Source organism: Stigmatopora argus, chromosome 18 (genome assembly GCF_051989625.1).
Source record: "Stigmatopora argus isolate UIUO_Sarg chromosome 18, RoL_Sarg_1.0, whole genome shotgun sequence".
In the NCBI taxonomy this organism is placed as follows: Eukaryota; Metazoa; Chordata; class Actinopteri; order Syngnathiformes; family Syngnathidae; genus Stigmatopora; species Stigmatopora argus.
The window spans coordinates 6,977,277-7,000,844 of NC_135404.1; the positions used below are offsets into that span (position 1 = coordinate 6,977,277).

Consider the following 23,568-nt stretch of genomic DNA (forward strand, 5'->3'; position numbering starts at 1 on the left):
ATAGAATTATTTAGTGCCCCAATTTTGAGAAAAAGAAACTGTGCAAGAGGGGTAAATGGGGAAAAATGAAGGGCAAAGGGGGAAAAAAAATTCCCAGCACACCATTAGCTTGGGTGGTAAAGGGAAAAAAATAGGGTGCATGTGGGAAAACACAACAAGGTTAACGGCTTTTTCGTGTCCTCAGTCGAACATCAACGACAGCGCTGAATTCAAAGCCGTCTCAGATGCCATGAAAGTGATCGGCTTCTCGGGGGACGAGATCGCAACGGTCTACAAGATCCTGGCCACCATTTTGCACCTGGTGACGTTCTCATTTCCATTTTGATTCACATGCTGGAGAGAAAAACATTCACTGAACACGGCTCGCACTTGTTCCGTGTCCCAGGGGAACTTGACGTTCGCCGTGGACGGCGATACGACGCTGATCGAGACCAACAAGCTGGTGTCCATCATGGCGGAGCTGCTGGCCACCAAGCAGGAGAACGTGGAGAAGGCCCTGCTGTTCCGCACGGTGTCCACGGGTCGCGATGTCATCGAGAAGGAGCACACGGCGCAGGAAGCCGGCTACGGACGCGACGCTTTGGCTAAGGTGACGCTTCTTGGCTAGCTCACGCTCGCGGGCCTCCGTTTTCCAATCTCATTGGTTCTGTCCAACCGTCATCAGGCGATGTACGAGCGTCTCTTCTGTTGGATCGTGGGACGCATCAACGACATCATCCAGGTGAAAAACTACGATGCCAGGGTGCACGGGAAGGACACGGTCATCGGGGTTCTGGACATCTACGGATTTGAGATCTTTCAGAACAACAGGTTGGACATGTCAATAAGAATGTTTTGTCTGGTACCACAAAAAAAAAAATAATAATAATATTTTTTTTGTGTCAGCTTTGAGCAGTTCTGCATCAACTATTGCAACGAGAAGCTGCAACAGCTCTTCATCCAGCTAGTCTTGAAGCAGGAGCAGGAGGAGTACCAACGAGAAGGCATTCCCTGGAAACACGTAAGGCCTTATTGCGCTCGATTGTAATATACTTTATTCCTAATGTGCTACTTTTTGCCGTACATTAGATCGACTACTTCAACAACCAGATCATTGTAGACCTGGTGGAGCAGCAGCACAAGGGCATCTTCTCTGTGTTGGACGAAGCCTGCATGAATGTGGGAAAAGTCACCGACGAGCTCTTCCTGCAGGGACTCAATGGCAAACTAGCCAAACACGCCCACTACACGAGTCGCAAGGTAATAACACAAACCTATGTTCGAATTATTTTTGATTCTTCTTCAAATGCTCATGACGCAGGAACGACTAATACCCAAGAAAATACGGTAGATGTCTAATCATGTTTCATGTTTGATTGGACAACCAGTGGCTTTAATGACTGCCAATGTTTATCTTGGTCCTGATGCTAGTACTTGGAGAGCAATCATTGAGTTGGTACTTCAAAATGTTAGACACCCACAAGAGGGCAGCAGCGGTTTACACATATTCAAAGACAGTTTTAGTGGTGATGTCACTCTTGGCAAATAGGGAGGAGTAGATGCAGTGGAGATGATAAATGCTTAAACATCTGCATGACAGGAAAGTCATCCATCGAGGCCAAATTCAATGATCAATAAAGCAAATGTACATGTGAGGGTCATATCGCTTCCCTGTTAATGTGAGGATGAGCTTTTTATTTAGTTAATACACTGATCACAGTCACTACGCATAACCTAACATGGAAAGAAAGTGTATTTCAAATGGATTCGTCTTCATCAATGGCAGTCAATGAGTTAATATGCATCACATCTAACGTTCCTTGCTAAAATTACAATTTGAATTCGTACACGGACGTCGGCAGTCAGCACCTGGTCCATCGACGCCGTGTACCTGTCGTGACTGTCATGTCACAACGCCATTTTGTTCTTGTTACTTTTGTCTGGCAACCGTCTTCCCCTTTGCACTTACCACCTCCGTCCACGTGTTTCATGACCCATATTTCTATATTTAAAAAAAGCACTTCACATTCATATCGATTCAGTACTTTGCTGATATATTTTAATGATAATATATTAGTCTCTTTCATAGTGTTTTCAATCTACAATTATATAAGCCGCATTTAATGGACTTTAGATGAGCGAACTGATATTGTATTTTACAGATGTCATTGAAGTGTCCTCTTTGCGTAGCATGGACTTCCTCCCGTCGCCATTCCCTGCGCACATTATTCTGACCTTGTTCTATCATTTTTTTGGCTCACACCATCACAGCAACACATAGCAGGTGCCAAGTTTGTGGTACATTCTAGGGTTTTCACACCAGTCTTTCTGACGTGATTCCAGCACATTTGAGTACACACAAAATCTACGTTTTCATTCATTTTCCCCGTCTTCGCCTGCTTCGCCAACTGGCCTCCGTTCACACCTCCACTTATTTTTTATCTCTGCTTCCGCTGTCTCTTGCCATCAAGCCACCCTCCATCTCCCGTGCTCACGTTTTACTGACGTTGCTTCTCTTCGCGGGCTTCACTCGGGTTGAGTGAGGTTGCTTTCTGCTTCATTTAAGCCACGGATCACTGTCGGAGTTTAGTGGCAGCGTTACACTCTTTTGCGTAGTTCAGCACAACTTAGCGCTCGGATGAACACTGCTAGCTTTGGAAGAAGTCGCGCATCGACATTGTCCGCTCCACTAAAAATGAAGTTGACCTGTTTTGCAGTGGAAGAATGGAACATCAGTACTTTGGCCATTCGTTCAGTTATAAATAAACTCGCATAACTGTTGTTTCTTGTGCAGCTCTCCCCGACTGACAAGAGTTTGGAGTTTGACCGAGATTTTCGCATCCGACACTATGCTGGAAATGTGGCGTGAGTATCCATTTTAGTTTGATAATACAGTTTTTAAGGCCTCAAATGACCCCACTAAGAGGAAGTTTAGAAAGCGCACAGAAAAACAATAACAACAGGAAAGCCTACATTCATGGCATCAGTCGACGCCCTCATTTTTTTGGTGGAATAGAGGAAAATCGTTAAGTGGAAAAGGGAAACAAAAGAGGAGTTCGTAGATAATAAATAATAGGAATAGATAATGCAAAACTTTAGAATTTAGAATATGACGTTGGGTTTCGAAATTAATCGTCATGGTAGGCTAAAATGAAAAGTTAAATTGCTGCAAAAAACATTTCTTGAAATTTTTTCTCGTAGTTTTGATGCAAAATGTAAATGTTTGTATTTAGTAGTTTGGTGAAGATTGGCCTAGTAAAGTATGTAAGATTCATAGTATCGGGCAGCTCTGCAGTACCTAATGTTGAAGAGAAAAATGAAGGTGGATAAAATAAAGAGGAAAAGGAATCGCAAATAGATTGATGAGGGATTAAGATTAAGATTTAAAAGGGAAAACAAGCGGATGGACAAAGGAAAAGACTAAGGAATCTATAAGCAATAATAAGGAAAATAAAGCATCTTACCAAAATTAATCAGACTAGCACATGTGGGACTTTAACCAATTTTACGCAGTCCCTGAACACACCACAAAGTGTTTAAATGACTTCATCAATGCTTGGTGACAATCCCCAAAGCCATTGGACACCAGTCAAATGAATAAATCACACATGCTAAGCCCTCTTAACGCGTTCGCCTCCAGCCCATTTGTGTGGGTTAAGAGCTTCCACCCGCGCTCACTTGGTGCCCAGCGAGGGGGGGGGCTTGGTGTTATAGGCTTGATTGATCCGTGAGCTACTTACCGCTGGCGGAGCCCGCCTGCTATCTCTCAGCTGGACTCACGTAATAGGATTAACTTGTAGAAATGTTTGTGTTTCTTACCCGGTGTTCTTCTTGCAGATACTCGGTGGTGGGTTTTATCGACAAGAACAAAGACACTCTGTTTCAGGACTTCAAGAGGCTGCTGTACAACAGGTGTGGCACAATAACATGCGTCCGTCTGTAAGTTATCTGTTGCTTTGGGCAATAAATGGTAAATATGTATTTTGGTTATTGTGTCCAGTTCCAACCCCGTGCTGAAGGCCATGTGGCCCGAAGGCAAACTGAGCATCAATGAGGTTACCAAAAGGCCGTTGACTGCCGCTACGCTTTTCAAGAACTCCATGATCTCCTTGGTGGAGAACCTGGAGAGCAAGGTGACCAATCGCTGGCGTAAACTGTTATTTTGGGCATTGTACACACCCCGTAAGATGGTGTACTTTTCTACTCGCTGACCATATATATGAAGGGCGGTGGCCAACCCACCCTATGAAAATGGATTAGAGGGCTATGTTTGTTGATGGCAGCCAATAGGCTAACATACTTTATTTTTTTTCTTTCTTTGCAGGAGCCCTACTATGTGCGCTGTATCAAGCCAAACGACGTCAAGTCGCCACTGCTCTTTGAACACGAGCGTTGCCGCCATCAGGTGGAATACTTGGGCCTGCTGGAGAACGTGAGAGTGCGCCGTGCCGGATTTGCCTACAGGCAGACGTACACGAGATTCCTACAGAGGTAAAAGGGAAAATTGGAGAAAATGAATGAAGTGTCTTGAATTGTAATATGAAGATGGAGTTACTACGGGATTAGTCAGGGTACAAAGTCAATTCCTTAAGTGAAGATCTGCATCAGTTTTCCTCCCGCCATTAGATAGCACTATTAACATTTCACATTTTCAGGTGGAAAAAGGAAAATTGGGAAAAAAATTAGAAACATTGTAAATCGTAATACAACAGGAAGATATTGCGTAGTGACGAAAAAAGCTCCACTCTTTAAAGTCAAGATCCGGCATCAACTTTTGCGGTCAGCGCTCGGGTATACTTGTATGGAAAAAGGAAAATTGGGAAAAATTGATGACCCATTGCAAATGGTCATATTAAATTGAGGCCTGGGCATGGTTGTAAAACTAAAAGTCAGTTTTTAAGTCAGTGCCACCTGAGATCATTACATTGGCTTTTACTGTTGACACCCTGATTCCTTAGGTGGAAAAGGGAAAATGGAAACAAAATAGGACACATTCTCAATTATAATATAAATTCTATATACATGCATGATAATAAAACAAATTCAACTCTTAAAGTAAAGGTATGCCATAAGCTAATGTCACTATTTGGATCCTAACTCCTTAGGTGGAAAAGGGAAAATGGAAATAGGACACTGTCAATTATAATATAAATTCTATATACATGCATGATAACAAAACAAATTCAACTCTTAAAGTAAAGGTATGCCATAAGCTAATGTCACTATTAGCATCCTAACTCCTTAGGTGGAAAAGGGAAAATGGAAATAGGACACATTGTCAATTATAATATAAATTCTATATACATGCATGATAACAAAACAAATTCAACTCTTAAAGTAAAGGTATGCCATAAGATAATGTCACTATTAGCATCCTGATTCCTTAGGTGGAAAAAGGGAAAATGGAAATAGGACACATCGTCAATTATAATATAATATTCTACATACATTGTCAATTATAATATAAATTCTACATACATGCATGATAACAAAACAAATTCAACTCTTAAAGTAAAGATAAGCTAATATCACTATTAGCATCCTGACTCCTTAGGTGGAAAAGGGAAACAAATAGGGGGCTTTAGCGGGTAAACAGCACATAAGCGATAGAATAAAACAAAACAGCAAAATTAAAAAAGGTAGCATATGCAGTAGAGGGTATGAATTAAATTTTTTGATGCCTAATCTCAGGCATGCCATCTGTTACGCCCTAGTCACTGTCAACACAGCATTGGGTCGTCAGGTCGATTACATCACATCTTAAGCATTGACTCGGCAAGACAAATGTCGAGGAATCGGCACGACGTTTTCAAGAATCTACTGCCGTCTGTCGGATTAGTAAGTTTGTTTTCTGCGGCGAGTGAAGTCATCGTCGCGCCGCTGCGCACTCTGAGCAGTTATGAATCACAGGTCTTGTTACAGGAAGCGAGTACAGTGCTCCATGAGTCGAAATCATTCACCCGGGCGCCATAAATGAGATGGCGTTTTCCCTCTTAAAGGAGATTTATTCGGCCTTTGCTAATTTTACCACAGCTCCCAGGCGTCTTCATAAAATAAAAGATCATTACACAGTGCGTCTGCATGAAATGTTAAGAGATAAAATACGTGAACCCGCCCGCAGGTACAAGATGATCTCGGAGTTCACGTGGCCAAACCATGACCTCCCCTCGGACAAGGAGGCGGTCAAGAAGCTCCTGCAGGGGTGCCACTACGACAACGACGTGGCCTACGGAAAGACCAAAGTGTTTGTGCGCACCCCCCGCACGCTCTTCAGTTTGGAAGAGCAACGCACTGAAATGCTGCAGAGGATTGTTCTGTTCCTGCAAAAGGTGGGTGCTGTCAAAAAACATGATGAACGTATGAGCGTGAGCGTGATTGGTTGTTTGTCTCGTTGTGCTCCGTGATTGGCTGGCCATCGATCGAGGGTGGGTGGAAATATCGACTATCTAAATCACATATGTCAAAGTGGCGGCCTGGGGGCCAAATCTGGCCCGCCGCATCATTTTGTGTGGCCCGGGAAAGTAAATCATGAGTGCCGACTTTCTGTTTTAGGATCAAATTAAAATGAAGAGTATAGATGTATATTACATTTCCAGATTTTTTTCCCCCTTTTAAATCAATAATTGTTATTTTTTTAATCCATTTTTTCAGTGTTTTCGTTCAAAAATCATATTGTAAAATCTAAAAATATATAAAAAAGCTCAAATAAACATTGTTTTAGATCTATAAAAAACTGAATATTCAGGGCTTTTAATCCAGTTCTTTTAATCCATATATATATATATATATATATATATATATATATATATATATATATATATATATATATATATAATTAGTCTAAATATTATATCTAAAATGGTCCAGCCCACAAATTCAACTCTTAAAGTAAAGATAAGCTAATATCACTATAAGCATCCTTACTCCTTAGGTGGAAAAGGGAAACAAATAGGGGGCCTTAGCGGGTGAACAGCACATAAGCGATAGACTAAAACAAAACTGCAAAATTAAAAAAGGTAGCAAATGTAGTGTACCGCGAACCAACCCGAGTCTGACACCCCTGATCTAAATAATTGTTGATTAGTCAATCCGTCGGTGCCAGTTTTATAGCCGATCAGTCAACACGTTGGTGAATTTCCTTGTCGTCCTACGTGAGCCGCACGTCAATCAAACCTGACAGACGGAATTCATATCTGTTGTGTGGTGACTAAAATGAATGCTTCGGCCTCCTCCCGTCTCATTTGGCAGTCCATCAGAATCACGTTGGCATGTTGACTCCTTGTTGCCTGTTCCTCCCCTTTCCAGTCAAATTCGCTTCTCAAGACAATCGATCACTTGACCTTCTTCTATCGATCCGTTTTTAGCTTGGCAACCTCACGAGGAGTTTTTCTCCTTTTCCCCCCCTGCCATTTTCAGCGACTGACGTCCCAACTGTTTAGATTAGGTCATTCCAAGTTCCACTTTTCAGTTAAACGGAACGCCCATCACCGTCAATGGTACCAAAGCGTGATTATTCATAAAGGCCCGAGGACACGAGCTCCCCCCCCCCCCCCCCTCCGTGACGAAATGAATATTTCATAAATTCCAACGCATCGGACCACATCCTAGTAAGTGAGCCCTTGTCAGAGCAACGAGACCAAAGATTCCCCAGGGGAATTCTCTGTCCCCGCCGCCTTAATTGCTTTTCAAAGCCTTTTCGCCCGCTTCTTCACTCGGGGGGCGTCAGCTGTCAGTGTGTCCGAGACTGGCTTTATTCCCCATCGTTCTTTTCTCCTTTGGAAACACAGTCTTTCTTCACATGACTGGGAACTCAAATCCCGCTTAAGAAGACTTGATGTGACTGCCAATTCCTTGGATAGTCTGGATTACGCGCAATTAACTCATTGGCTGCCATTGACGGTCATTAAGGTCCAATGGTGTGCCTCTTTTCCATCCTTCTTCTGTGAATGGAAATGTGTTTAAAGTGCAATCAATGGCAGACAAAGATTTAAGATACGGCACATTGGTTTTCCAAAATAGCTCATTTCAATTATGACAAATATTACTTCATTTTCTCAATGCTAGGAGAAATTAAAAAAAAATATTGTGGGGGAAAAAAGAAATTAAAACAGACAAACAAAATTTCCCATTTTCTAATTCTGATGTATTTTATCTTTAAAGATTAGAGACAAAAATAAATTATGAACATTTGTTTTAATTTTTAACATTCATACGATTTTATTAACTATTTTCCATTCAAAGGTTCAAAATTTAGCGTTTGGATTTTTTTAGGACAAATAAAATTACCTGACTATCAAAATGGCAATTATTTTTTCCCCTTTTTTGTTTTACATTTTAACATGTTTAAATCAAAAATACAAAAATAAGGAACCTCCGACAACAAAATAGTTTTGTCTTACCTTTATCATTTGTATTTTAATATATCAAAATAAAAATATTTCCCCAATAATTAAATTCTCTATTTCCTTAGTTTTTCTTAATGTATTAAAAAAGATTAAAAAAGAACTATTTAGGGGTTCATGAAGAGGATTTCTCAATCAAAAAATTCAATATTTAAATAAAAATTTCAACAAAAAAAAAAACCTTTTTCAGTCAATAAATTCAGAGCGAGAAAGCCACTAACAGCAATAGACGTTCAATCCATTAGGAATGGGAGGGCTGGCAGTGATCGTAGACCAATGAGTTAACAGTCCATCAGGGAACATTATTATAGTGCAATACACTTAGTTGATTTTTTTTAGTAAAGTAGATCCCGCCCATGTGTAAAAAGAATCGACACCGGCTTTTGAGGGGCCACACTCTATGGTGGTCTTATTTAAAGTCTGATTCCGTTCCTCCTCATTCCCCAGAGTGTTGTTTTCCTGCGGCAAAAACCCCCTTGCCTTCCCCCACCATAATGAGAACATTTTGTGTCAGCGGCCAATGATTTATTGTCACTTGATGCTCTTTTATTTTCTGCCTCCTCCTCTCCAATTGACCTCATGCTCCTCCCCCTCTCACTTCCCACAGCGCAGGGGCTTAATTAGTGACCGCCTGGGTAAACACAGGCCAGCGAAGCAGGCTTTTGATACCACAAGTCACCATTGCAAATATATATTTCTCAGGGAAATCAATTAGAATCCTATTAATCTATTCCATTACCCTCAAAAAGAACACTTTTTTTGTACATATATTGTCATCAATGGAAGTAAAATACGTCAATGGCTCAGTTTTTGTGCTCCCGAGTTAATTTTGACACAAAAAAATCAATTAAACAACAGCTCATAAATCAAAACAAGTCAATCCCTTGCTGTAGATTTTCCTTGAGCGAAACCACTAGGTGTTAAACTTGTGGCCCGGGGGGCCAGATCTGTCCTGATGCTTCATATTGTATGGCCCACAAAAGTAAACCACATACATTGGCTCACATAAAAATTATAACAGTAAAGAAATAAACATAAATAATGAAACTACTACTACTACAATTAGGACTGCAGAATTTTTTTTACTGTTTGTTGTTGTTTTCCTTTATTAAATTCAAATCAATTAATAAAACATGGGAGAAAATACATTTTTAATCGACAAACAATTAAAAAAACCGTTCTATTTTTCCACATTCTGTTTTTATGAAAATTGTAAATAAAGAAATAATTTGTTATTAATATTTAGTTTTTTAATTGGCAGTGGACTTTCGGCTTAAAAAGATAATATTAAATGTTTCTACTTTTTGTTCATGAGAAAATGTATATAAATATGAAATAAAATGAAAAAAATAGAATCTTTATTACCTTTTTAAAATAATAAAGAAGTTAATAACATTTTGTTCTCCTTTTTTTCAAATTAAAGTAAAAATAAATAAATGAATACATTACAAAAATATTTGCTATTCAGAATCCCAATATGAATCAACCATCAAAATAGTTGAAAGTGCGAAGGAAACCAAAATAAGTTTCACATTCATTTCAACCCCCAAAAATGACATCACCTCAAAAATATATTTCCATTCTCGGAAATGAGATTAATTCCACCATTCGTATGAGGACAAATCTTCATTGTTTGAAAAATTAAATCAAGACAAATGAATATCCACCCTCTCAATGTGGCGGTCATATAATTACCGATGACGGGAACAAGACAAATTATCCGCCGGCTACTTGTGCAGCGCGTGACTTATCGTCCTCCTCTCCAATTATGGCGGCGAGCTCATCAGGTGGAGCGCACCTCCCGCGTCTTTTATTATTCATGAGCTGGAAATGTCGTTAGCCGCCTCCGCTAACACCCGGCGTTTGAAATATTCATGCGCACCATCATGACTGTACTCTACATGCTGCGTTTCATGTAGTTAATTTATTCAGCTAGTGTATTTTCACACACAGGAAGCTTGCTCTTTGTCAACTACCGTATTTTCCGGACTATAAGTTGCAGCATCCAAAGAATACAGGAATATATATATAATATAAGTAGCTTTTTTTTTTATTCAATGTGAACGCTAGAACAAAACATGTTAAAATCGCAATAATAATATGGAGAAAACTGGCATCTGTTAACATAGCAGATCATTTTAGCTTGATTGTGAACTTGAAATTTGTAATTTGAACTTGAAGAGATAATCTGTTTATCATTTTTATTCATGAATTGCTGTATACGAAGCATTTTTTGGGAAAATAATTGTTGTGTTCTGTCTCTAGGTTTGGCGAGGGACCATTGCACGCATCCGATACCGGCGCATGCGTGCGGCCATGGTTATTATTCGGGCGTACCGCCAATATAAAGTGAAGTCGTACGTCCGCGAGCTGAACCGTCGCTTCCGCAACGTGCGCTCCATGAAGGACCGCGGTCGGCACATCAAGTGGCCCGCGCCGCCTAAAGTTCTGCGCAGGTTCGAGGAGGCGCTCCGGAGCATCTACAACAGGTATAATTTGGGTGTTTTTCTGGGTTATTTCTGTTGATCTGAATTTTTTTAAATCATTTTTTCTGTATTATTCTGAATATTTGTCCTTATGTCAGTCCTTATATCCACAAATCACTCCCTTAACCCTAAAATGGTAACCCTCTATTTCAGGGGTTACCTTCCATGCTTCTGAAATAGAGGGTTACCATGGTTACCGGGGAAAAAAATGGGTACCCTTCATTGCACCGTCTTGCTTAGGACCCATTTTTCCCCCAGTAAACATGGTAACCCTCTATTTCAGAAGCCTGAAAGGTAACCCCTGAAATAAAGGGTTACCATTCTAGGGTTAAACAACAACAAAAAATATTCAGAAAAAGTGGTCTTAATAGTAATAGAATGGAAATGTTAGCAATGTGATATGTCAAGATATTTAAAGTGATATTTAGAAGGTAAAAAACCCCAGAAACATTAATTATTCCAAATGAAAAAATATTCTGAAAAACAATAAATTACTGAAAACTGAGGAAAAATGGTCAAGATAACAGCGTTCTGATTTGGTTACAATTTGAACAATATGTTCAGAAAATAGAAAAAAAATCAGAAAATATAATATAGGAATTACATATGAAAACTGCGAAAAAATGTATAAATTCAAATACAGTCTTTATTATATAAATGCTTGAAACTATATCAAGAACAAACAAAGTAACAATAGTAACATGGAGAACAACAATAGTCTTCTGTTAACATAACAGTTGTTAAGATAACTCTAGCCTAAAAACAACATCAAAACCGACTGTCGGTGGACAAAGAAAAATAGAAAAAACAAGTCGCACTTTAGTATTAGTTGCTGGCCCAACCAAACTATGAAAAGACTTGGAAAATACGGTATTCCAAACATTCAAAATGTGCCATAGAATTGACCTTAGAACCGTGGAATACTGACGCCGCCTCAGGTCCGCTTTCTCATCCAGATGCGTCCCTTTGAAACATGTTTTCTTCTGCTCAGCCCGGAATTAGATTTTTTATGTCTTTTATTTCCTGCACTCCCCCCCCTAACAAAAAAACACCTGCTGCCTTTCATCCCAGCAGCGTTTCGTACAGTGCGAACTCTCCCCCCCCCCAGGAACGATCGATTTTCCTCTGCTAATAAGGTGTTTTCTGTTTTTTTTTTTTCTGTTTATTTTCTGTAGGTGGTGGGCCTGGACGTTAATCAAAGGCTTGACTACAGAGGAGGCTCTGCAGGTGAGGGCCAAAGTGGCCTGCTATGAGGCTCTCAAGGGCCACAGGATGGACTTGGGTCTGCAGAGAGCCTGGGAAGGAAACTATTTGGTAATATTCTGCCTAGCAACTGGAGCAAATATAGCGATTTCTCTTATAAAAGTATTGTATTAAAATATTTGCACTTTTTTTTTTAGAAGCGAGACAGCCCCGATAGCACGGCGTCCTTTTCGTCGGTCTCCAGCGAGCTGCAGCGCAGAGACAAATTCATGCGGGTTCTGTTTGCCTGCAACGTCCGAAAGGTAAGTAGTGCCAATTATTTTGCTGCCAGGCTCCCAGTCCAAGTGGGCCAAATCTATGGGGACTGATCTATTGCCATCATTGGCAGCGAATCAGTTAAATGGCTCAAAAAAAAGAATTTGGATCATTTTTAGGTCATCAATTATCACTTAAACATTTTGACAACCCTCAAAAATATTGTCTCTTGCTTTTTTTTGTTAATCCAGTCGTTGTCTATCACTTTATTAATAGTGACAGCCCTAATTGGCAGACATAGCGTATTTTCCGGACCCTAAGTCATCCTTTCCCCCCCCCCATAAATTGACTGGGCCTTCCACTAATACTAAATCACGACTCATGTTTTTTTTGTCTCTGACAATTTACAGCCTTTTATGTTTTTACTTATTTTTCTTCAGGCTACAGTTATATGTAAAACTGTCATTTGACTATTGTTACTTTACCGTATGTTCTTGATCCATTCAAATATTGCCCTCCCAAAAATGCGACTTATATATTTTTTTCTTATTGTATAGTCAGGTGCAATTTATAATCCAAAAAATACTAGCTAGCTCTCGGAAGGACACCATAACTACAATGTAGCTATTGACAAAAATTAGTTTGACACTCCTGTTCTAATAACAAACATGAATTGTTTTTCCAGATCAACCGCTTCCACAAATCAGAGGACCGAGTTGTGCTGATCACCGACCGCCACCTGTACAAAATGGACCCCCTCAAGCAATATAAGCCCATGAAGAGCATCCCCCTCTACAACGTAGGACACTTTTGTTTCACTTACCATTTACATAAACATTCTCATTTAAGCAGCGTTTCTCATAATGCTTTTTCTGGCCCACCAGGCTAAAACAATGCAACACGAGGATACAAAGTGTTTGATTTTTCTTTGTTTTCTTTGTGTCGTTTTGGTTTTGGGGGTGACAGCACAAAGTGGGGGAGCGGAAGGCTGACAAAACCATTTACATGCAAAAACTGTACAGAATTTTCCTTTTAAAAGTACATTTTTAATCAAATTTCTTTGGCTTGTGAGGGAGCAATTTTTTTTATTCGTTTTTAAACCTCAACCTTTTCATAAGAAACAAAAAAAGGCGAAACGGGACCCTCTCATCCTGTCTGTGCTCCCTTCCTGTTGTCATGACAACTTCCCAGGAGGCAGCGTCACCATGGCGACCGAGCCGCTCAGCTGATGTCTGGCCGCGCGCTCCTCTTTTTCCTCTTGTTTCCCGGGGAGAATCGTTCATCTGCTTTCCTCTTTTAAACCAAAAGCTTCCTTTTTTTCCTCTGTGCGGCGGCCATATTACTTTGGAATGGTCTTTGTTGTCGCTAAAAAAATGACCTCTCACTTGCTGTCCTCGGCCAAAAATCCAGATTTTTTTTTCCCCCCACCCCGTCAACATGTGGTGTCCTGCCGAGAGACAATTAAACAGATGGCGGGACAGACGAGCGGGCGCTCCGGCTTTATTCGGGAGATCAAAAGTGATTTAACGGATCAAGGCGAGAAAACTAATCGGAAAGTATCATTAAGCAACTCGTTAGCAGCGGGCGGGCTGCCCGACAATTAAGCTTTCGATATACAGTGAATGGAAATGTTACGCCAGTTAACTTGACTGAATGTGAATCTTTTCATTTTATTTTTAATTCTCGTTTTTTTTATTTCGTTTTATTTTATTTTTGTCTAGTTATTTTTGTGGGCGGTTCGGTGTGTGAGTGGTTAGCACGTCAGCCTCGCAGCTCTGGGGTCCTGGGTTCAAATCCAGGTTGGTCCACCTGTGTGGAGTTTGCATGGTCTTCCTGCGTGGGTTTTCTCTGGGTACTCCAGTTTCCTCCCACATTCCAAAGACATGCATGGTAGGCTGATTGGACACTCTAAATTGCCCCTAGGTACAAGTGATTGGTCTCTTTGTGCCCTGCGATTGGTCAAACTTTCCCGTACAGATCGCGGTACTTAAAAAAATGCGATAAACTAAAATCAAGTGCTTGAAAACTGCAAACATTTCCTGTTTCATCCTTTTGCAGGCTTTTATGTTTTGCATACATGAAAGTCCAAACGAGTGATTTGGTTGATTAAAAGAACATTTGCGGATGGAAGCGCATTAATAATTTTTTAGCGCCTTTTGACTTTGATGGATTATTTTCCCCTCTTTTACTCCGCGGTAAAAACATCTTCACGTCGTGATTCCATTCGCCAGACGTGACACCTGCGGGTAAAATTGACAGAGATTGAGATGCTCGGGTTTTGATGTGATTTTTTTTTGCTGGTTCCTGGCAGGTGACGGGCATGAGCGTGTCGCCGGGCAAAGACCAGCTGGTGGTGTTCCACACCAAGGACAGCCGCGACTTGGTGGTGTGCCTGCAGGGCCTGGTGCCCGCCAACGAGAGCCGCATCGGGGAGCTGGTGGGAGTCCTGCTCAGCCACTTTAAGAGGTACAAAAATATTTATTATTTCTCCGAAAAAGTGCCCTGGTTCCATCTTGATTCAATGGAACAAGCAGATGAATACAAAAGTAGAGGAGAGAGCAGGCCCCTGCCTAAGCAGCCAAATCCAAAGCATCGAACGTTTCTGAACTCTTTTAACCTTATCATATTACCTGCCCTAGAAATTTGAATCTGTCTTAACGATATTGCAAAATTAGTTTTTTGATCTATTTGTACTTTGAACTCATTTCGCCCAAACACAAGCATACAGACAAACTAACAAACTAACTAACAGACATACGAAACCTACAACCTGACTTCTGCCTTCTGTCGGGGGTAAAAATAAGAACACTTTGTAACCATTAGCACTTAACATCACTAACTTGGCCACACCCCTTAAAATCACACATCCATTCACTGACAACCTCTAGCAATTCAAATAGATTGCATTTCTATCACCGTCTAATGGATTTATAAAATTTAGTGGTGTTTAAATTTAACCCTTCAAGATTATTATCCTATTATATTTTATTATTATTGATTATGATTGGATTGGAGGTTTATTGTAGCTATTAATATCATTAAAATGGGGGGGACGTTATCCCTCAAATAACAAACTAAAGTAGATTTTTTTCCCTCCGAAATATGATTTCTTAGTTAATGCGCTATTGTGGTATAAATAGTCTGTATTATGTATTTTAACAAAACAAATGATAATATTCTTGGGTATATTTTCTTTATCCTCAGTCAAGAATAACATTTAGGACACATTCTAATTAAGAAAATTATGAACTATGAGCCCGATTACATATTCAAGACCGCTGCAGTTAATCTAATTATTTTCACGTGAACAATGTGAATTCCCAGCAAAATATCAAATCAAAATGAAAGAAATCCTTTTGAAAAATGACATATTGCAATGCACTAAAACAACTCCTGTTGCTGCCGTTTCTGCTCCGTGACCTATTAACGCCACCTCATCCGTCACTTTGACACCCCCAAAGTGGGTCTCACGGGGTCCACGTGTTGTGTTCGTCTCGAAGTGGCGTCCTTGTTTTTCCCCACGCGTCCGATTGCCCTTCGCGTGTCCTTCACGGGAGAACCCACCTCTCTTTTCTGTCACTAGGCTTTATATTTAGATTGCAGACCTTCCCCATTCATTCATTCATTCATTAGCTTGCTCCATCCTTTTGAAGCAAACCTTTGGCATTTAACGCCACCCCTTCCTCAGCCTCACTTGAGTTCCACCCCCACCCCCGTTTTATTTCTGAGAAGATGAAATATTTAAAGCCGCGCCGCTGCCGGTGACTATTTTTAGAGCCCGAGCAGCCTCCCGTTCTCATTTTTTGCGTCGTCAACGCAACATTTTTAACTCATCGGCCGACCGTAGAACTGCCGTCAATGGCATCGAAAAGAAAAAGTCTTCGTGAGAGAGGTGTTTATTTAACTTTACTGTCATCGATCTCCATTTTGGTGACTCAGCAGCCCCTTGTCATTGATCCCCCCGCGAGGTTCTCCAAGCGTGAAATACGTAAGGGTTAAGATCAAAGTAGGGCCGTTTAAAACGCGAATGTTTAAACGGGAGGATGTCAGCACTTTCCGAGGCAACGTGTCAAAGTGCATTTGAGCAACTACTAGAATGAGAGCGGAAGACTTTCTCTCCCTGGTCAAGGTCACTTTCTGCTGAATTCAGCCCTTTTTCTTTCCCTTTCTGCCCCCCCACCCCCTTCCGTGTTTCTTTTTTTCCCTCCGACTATCCTTGTGTTCCGCTTTTGTTTTACACCCCCGATTCTATACTGGGGCGCTGCGGATGCAGTTGCTATGGCGACAGTTGCTTCACTGTCTGTGTGATTAGTAAAAGATCCTCCAATAATAACCCCCCCGGCTCCCTCGTTTGCTGCATTTAAGTCCAGAGGGAGACTAAATAGACATCGCCTTCTCAAATGTTTTGATTATTTATTGTTTGGAAAAGTGCGATTTTACAACTCAGACATTTTTTTTACCCTGCTACAATAGTAAGACACAAGGTGGATAAAAATAATCTAAGTACTATAGATAGAATAACTGGCAACAAAAGCGAGTATGTTACGAAGTGAAAAGAGGGTTTAAAGTATATATTTTTTCATTTTGTTTAATCTTTCGTGGTAATTGGTTTCAATTGATGGCCTTTTTAATTTTGATCTGTATAACTAAGCATATTTTAAAAAAATGGGGGATTATCAACCCATGGAAATATTTGGCAGTACCGCCTCTTAACTACAGTTGTTGTAGTTCCAATCATTTTCAGTTATCCTGCTTGCTGGAGCCTATCCCAGCTGACTTTGGGCAAAAGGCAGACTAGTACACCCTAGACTGGTCGCCAGTCAGTCGTAGGGCACACAGAGAAACAGATAAAACTTTAAAAAAAAATTCACTTTTGCATCTGAGTCATCACGCTGACATTTTTCGCATTGCATGTCGTCACCATCTTACCGACCATCTTAAACCGCCACCATCTTCCTCTACATGACCTCTGCTAACTCCCCGGGTACATATTTTTCCGCCCAGCAACAGCAAAGCCAGCCCCCACCCTCCCCACCCCTTTCCCGGGACAAGCATGAATAGCTTTATGGTCGGCCACCTCTCCAGCCGATCCGTCATCACTTTTCCCGTGTCACACTCGCTTGATGACCTCATTTCCTCGCCGTCGTCATCCATCGCCCTCGACACCTTTTCCACGCTACACCGCCGTGACCTTCTTCTTTCCTCCGTTTCTCCTTTAGAGCCTTGCATGATGTCTTTGAGACATCTGTTGTTCATGTCCCAAAAATACTAGTATCATAAATAAATTAAAATAATAATAATTTAAAAACACAATCCTTTTTTACTCGATTCCAATCTTTGGTAAATGACGTTACTGGGGTCCCATTTCCGATCACGTGTTTGGATCTCTAATCTTAAATGTTAACCATGGTGCCACAGTACCATAATTCATAATTATGACCTGCATTTCTAGATGAAATGTAAAAATACAGTATAGGAACATTTGTATTTTAACAAGTATTCTTGGCTAGGTGGTGTCCAAAAAAGCTTTACTGTGAATTTCACACACAAAATTGTAATGGCAACAACTAACTGACTGACTGAAAGTGACGATAAACTAACCAGAATTGCTTTAAAAATGAATTGTTTTTACTTTGACCACACGGTAACCGCTTACAATGCTTAATCCAAGGAAACAGATGAACAACCTTCTTACTACGGCACTGTTAAATATGTAAAGACCATGACATGGTGTTATTGTAGTTTTGCATGATTTAAAATTGATGTCCGAGCTTGACAGTCCAATTGGATTGGTCACTCATCACCATCAATGGCAGTGAAAATGTCCATTGCTAGCGTGTACCGCCGCAAAGTTGTAAAAACCGTTGTCCCTGATGGACTGTTACTGTTACTCAGTGTCTGCCAATGGCACTTAACTATTTTTTTCAACCTCAGACATCCCTGCTAAAACAGTCAATGGTGGTGAATTAGCTGACAGCAGATGCGCCATTTTACTGGCTAAATTTCATTCAATATAACATTTTTTAGTTAAAAAAAAAACTGAAAAACTGCGAGAACCCAACCAAATGTTAATGATTACAAAAGAAAGGATTAAATTAACATTTCAGCCTCTTCTTGATCCATTTTTTTCCATTTAATCTTCTTTAATATTCACAACTCTACCATTAAGTCCAGTACTATTTGGATTTTACCTGATCTCTGTAAAAATCAGTACGAGCGATAACACCTTGGCACAAAGGCCCATCCGTTACTCCCCCGCCAGCGCCGCCATCTGCAAAGACTGAGCGGCTCCGTCCCCCCCCCCCGGAGACTTGCGCCGCGGCTTTTTCCGCGTTTCCGGTTCTGCTTCACTTCCCACTCATCAGCCGAGGCGTTTGTCTAAACGCAACACTCGGCAATTTCCGAGGCAACAGCTGTTATCGGCTCGCACCATCCACCCGGCGTCCCGCGGGAAGACAGACCATCAATGTCCACATGTCACGCCACGTGGACGTCCTTTTGTTGATGCTCTCTCTGGACTCGGTCTTCATTTAAAATGGGCTGAGTCAAGGTAAACAGATGGTTGACACGTGAGCAAAAAGCCATTCAAAAACATCACCGGCTGCTGTTTTGCTTGACGTTACGCAGCCAAAGTCTCCGTTTACGTCGCTATTTTTCTGCTTTGTTATCTGAGAAGGTCGGGTCAAAAATGGTGGAGAATTGTAGAGAGTAAAAATCTCACATGCAAAGACGAGATGGTGTTTATGGCCTGAAACATGATCATTCACTGCAAACCCTCCCTTTTAACACTGAGGCTTATTGATGACGATAAACAAACCAGATCTGATCGGAAATGTTTTTTTTACACTGCCCACAAAGTAACTTTGGCATATTAAAACAAGTAACATTAAAACTGAATGCTGTTTTGTCCACACCAACGACCTCAACGTTGACAAAGTCCGAACTTCCAGTTCACGTAACTTAAAAATAGGTCATACAACAACTTCAATCTCGTAATTTTACAATTATTTTTCCCACCTAATATTACTCCAATTTCCTAATATCACACCAAAAGCAGTTTAGTGTTCAAACAGACCTTATGTCGCCAAATTGAAAACAAACATTCCAGTTCACGTGACGTGAATATGTAGCAAAACAGCTTTAATATCGTAGTTTTACTCCTGTAATATTACAATGTATGTCTTCATTCATGTAATATTGTGACTTTAATCTGGCAGCTAAAATCACGTGAATGAGAAAAAAACACCAGACATAAGGAAACAAATCAAATGTTAAATTTACGTAAATATACTGGCATCATTTTCCATTTAAAAACTGTCAAATACATCAAAATAAGTTAGTGCTTCAGCAACAACAACATTTATAGTAGGCTTTTACTTAATGATGCTAAGAAAATTGTATTTTTTTCCTAAATCAAATGTTAAATATACGTGATATACTGGCATGATTTTCCATTTAAAAACTGTCAAATACATCAAAACGGGTTAGTGCTTCAGCAACAAAAAAATATATAGTAGGCTTTTTCTTAATGATGCAAAGAAAAATTGTTTTTTTTAATATAGTTATGTACATTGAAAGGCATTTCTCCTCAATCATTCAAGCGTGCTGACTGCCGAGCTACTAAAATGAGGAAAATCTTAATTCTGGAGAATTCATAATCACGTTCTGGCGGCAAAGGTACAAATGGACGACTTCCTCAGCAGTCAGCACGCTTGACGCCCGCAGTGACTGGGCCGGTTCAAACCTCACTTGTGGAGAGAGCAAAATTAGAATGAAAGCAGTGTTACTGTCACTTCGCTTTTTTTACAGTTGCTTTCTATAAAACAATAGTTAAAAAATTCTGGCAACCCCAACCAAACAATCAACTAATGCCAAGACATCTTGGGAATTACTGCACTCAAAATAATCCCAGGTTGAGCCATTTCTAGGCAAATAATAGACTCGTAGCCGCGGGCTCTCGGTTCTTAGTAGGTCAGCAGGAAGACATCAAGAAAGCGTTATCGATTAATTGTATTCAAGGGGGAGAGAAAGTCAATGTTTGGTTCCTGGAGCCGAGCCACGTTGCTGCTAGGGATCTGAACGCCAAATCGGACAAAGGCGTGCGCTAGGCATTGTTCGCAAACATTATAAATATGTCCGCCTTAGAGATGGGAACTCGCCGATCTGCTTTTTTTTGTGCTCGGTCAGCACAGACGGCTCGATAACGAGTCAAGATTCTAATGAATGCTTTCGCCCTTCACGCGTCCTTTGAACAGGGGAGGAGGCGGCTGTACTGTATATATGCGCATGCTAATTAGCGGCGGCTAGATCAAACTAATGCAGAATAATCCAACAGATGCGCGGCTAATCCTTCACGGGGATTATAACCTTTTTGATTGGCCTGGATCCGTTGTAATTGTAGTCGCAAGATTGCAGTATTGGTTTGATCACCGCGGCCATTTTGGAGCATCTAGGCGGCAGAATATTGTTTCATTTTTTTAATTTGTTTATTCACGGCCATCATTGCTGCAGGATTAATAGCGTTAAATGAGAAATAGTCAATTTAATGTGAGCAGTTTTAAGTTTTCACATGATTAGTTTGACTTGATAAGTTGCACGTTTTTCCACGGAAAGTTTGGGGTTTTAATGTACATACTACATTTTATGTTTTAATGTTCACCGAGTTAAGGTTAGCGTTAAAATTTCACATTTACCGCGATAGGTTGTTTTACTGTAAAAGATTCATGTATGAACGTGGTTAGTTTGACTTTATACATTTTATACATTCACGTTTTAATAGAGTACGATTTGTTTGTACGCAGTGTTACGCATTTTAAACTGACAGGATTCACGTAATGGGACAGTTCACATTTTAACATAATAGGCTTTAAGTTTCAAAGTTGTACCGTATTTTCACGACTATAAGGCGCACTTACAAGTCTTAAATTTTCTCTAAAATAGACAGGGCGCCTTATAATCCAGTGTGTTTTACATATGGAAAAAAAATTAAAATGTGTCATTCAATGAAGGTGCGCCTTATAATGCGGTGCGCCTTATAGTCGTGAAAATACGGTATTTCATGTTTTAAAGTGATAAATTTGATATTTTAACTTAATAGCTTTTCTGTTTTGATGTGAAAAGTTACCTGCTGGAAGGAATAATTTTGCGTTGCCAGATGTTGAAGTGAAAACCTATCGTATTTTGAAAAGTTCAAATGAATCCTAAAGTTTATTGTTAAAGTAATCATTTAACAAAAGGAATCTGAACTCTTGTTTTTTTGTGGTATGGTTGGAGTATTGATTTTACGGTAGGAGAGCCTAGCAAATTGTAAATCTGCCTTGAGGGAGGTCAAAGCCGCTCAGACAGCCTGCTGGGAAATAAAGAGCATCCCTTGACCTTAAAATAAATAACCTTTTTGTTCCATTCTATTTATGTGATTTCATTGTGTATCTGTTTGGAGTAGAGCGTGTTGCTGTGTGTAATCCTCGCAATGTTTGCCCTTCACATTGCCTCCCTCTGGCATTTCAGTAAGACTCACACACAAACAAAGCGTACCTCTGGCTGGCGGCCATGACAGATGGAGGAGTTGGGATGGTGGAGGTTGCCTTGGCAACCAACAATGATTTCTCCCCTGCGCCGCAACTGAGGCTCCGTGGAGGAGGGAACCGTAGGCGGACTTGTTGTGGTTGCGTAACAAGTCGCTCTCGTCGGGTCACGACTTAAGTGGAAAGCTTAATACGAAGCTCCCCATTGGTTTAGCACTCTCGACGGACAGAGACGTCCAGTTCGTTTGGGCGGGTAGAGCCCAAAGCTCAGGTTTCAATTTGTGAAGTGAGACGTTTTAGATGATAAATGACATGGTTCACTTTAACTTGATAAGTTTTATATGTTATGATCGATTTCATGTTTTAACGTGATAATGTAGTGGCATGATAGAACTTGATCACTTTTAGCGTAAGGAATTACAGTGAGGTTAGAATCTGATCGTTTTTACGTTTAAACTTGTCAATTTTGTTTAAAGTTTCAACATAGATTTCATGTTTTAATGTAACAAATTTCGTATTTTAACTTTGCAGTTTGACATTCAACACCAGTTTCATGTTTTAACGTCATATGTTTCTTGTGTTGGGGGTTCTGTTTAACAAGTTCCCATTTTAAAGTGATGCTTTTTAAATTATTGACGTAAATTATCAATATAGCTACAAAAGCCATTAATTGGAAGAAAGGGTATTCTGTGAAAATGAAACGTAACATATTATATACCGATAAATGGATTGGTAGGAACTATTGAGCTTATCCTCTTCTACTTCCTGTTTTTTTCAGTGAACGTCGGCGTCTTCAAGTGAACATCGCCAGCCCCGTTCAGTGCAGCATGAACGGCAGGAAGCGCACGGTAGTGGTGGAGCCCAAAAGCAACCAATCGCAACCCGACTTCACCAAGATCCGCGCCGGCTACGTGCTAGCCGTGCCTGCCAACTGAAGGTGATTTTGTGGATTTCGGGCGGGACTTGAAGGCAATTGACTTGTCGATTTTTGGGTGGGACCCGTCCAATCGCAGCTTTAAAAAAGAGATTAGCACTGTTGGATCGACTTATTTTGTTCATATTTGCTTGGTGCAATATTGTTGCCTTTTTGTTGTCGATCTAAGGAAGAGTTGAATTTTCTTCATGAAGGATTTAAATGACCGTCGATGCCAAAGGCTTGTCTTGATTGAGATTTTTTGGGGTTTTGTTTGTTTTTAGTTGGGATGTGTTGAGCACATCTTTGATTTAAGTTAATTTAAAAACTTTAGGACCAAGGAGAGCGAATGGTTAGCATATCTGCCCATTCAGCTCACTGTCCCAGTTGTACATGTTCTTCATATTACAATCCCCAAAATATTTACATATATATATATATATATATATATATATATATATATATATATATATATATATATATATATATATATATATATATATATATATATATATATATGTGTGTGTATGCATATATATATGTATATATATGCATATATATACATATATATGTATGTGTATATATATGCATGTATATATGTATGCATATATATATGTATATATATGTATATTTATATATGCATATATACATAAATATATGCATATGCATATATATATCCATGTATTAGTTAATTTATATGTATCTTTTTAAAGACCTGACTGTTAAAAACAGTGAGGTTAAGTTTACTAAAACCAAAACCAAAAGTTAAATGCCATATTTTTGGATCAGTCAGCGTTTAGGATAAA

At 40.0% G+C, this 23,568-nt stretch overlaps 1 protein-coding gene across 1 annotated transcript in view; it reads left to right on the top strand.

The window, feature by feature from the left end:
• Positions 1 to 23,182, top strand: part of myo1d (myosin 1D) — a 31,480-nt gene extending 8,298 nt beyond the window's left edge. The window contains exons 7-22 of the mRNA XM_077626060.1: positions 185 to 301; positions 386 to 589; positions 665 to 810; positions 886 to 1,000; positions 1,069 to 1,239; positions 2,774 to 2,844; positions 3,817 to 3,891; positions 3,980 to 4,112; positions 4,304 to 4,470; positions 6,101 to 6,308; positions 10,647 to 10,870; positions 12,043 to 12,181; positions 12,268 to 12,372; positions 13,011 to 13,124; positions 14,637 to 14,791; positions 22,628 to 23,182. Coding sequence (XP_077482186.1) covers positions 185 to 301; positions 386 to 589; positions 665 to 810; positions 886 to 1,000; positions 1,069 to 1,239; positions 2,774 to 2,844; positions 3,817 to 3,891; positions 3,980 to 4,112; positions 4,304 to 4,470; positions 6,101 to 6,308; positions 10,647 to 10,870; positions 12,043 to 12,181; positions 12,268 to 12,372; positions 13,011 to 13,124; positions 14,637 to 14,791; positions 22,628 to 22,784 — 2,301 coding nt within the window. The 3' untranslated portion in view covers positions 22,785 to 23,182. The remainder of the gene's footprint in view (positions 1 to 184; positions 302 to 385; positions 590 to 664; positions 811 to 885; positions 1,001 to 1,068; positions 1,240 to 2,773; positions 2,845 to 3,816; positions 3,892 to 3,979; positions 4,113 to 4,303; positions 4,471 to 6,100; positions 6,309 to 10,646; positions 10,871 to 12,042; positions 12,182 to 12,267; positions 12,373 to 13,010; positions 13,125 to 14,636; positions 14,792 to 22,627) is intronic.
• Positions 23,183 to 23,568: the final 386 nt, after the last annotated feature.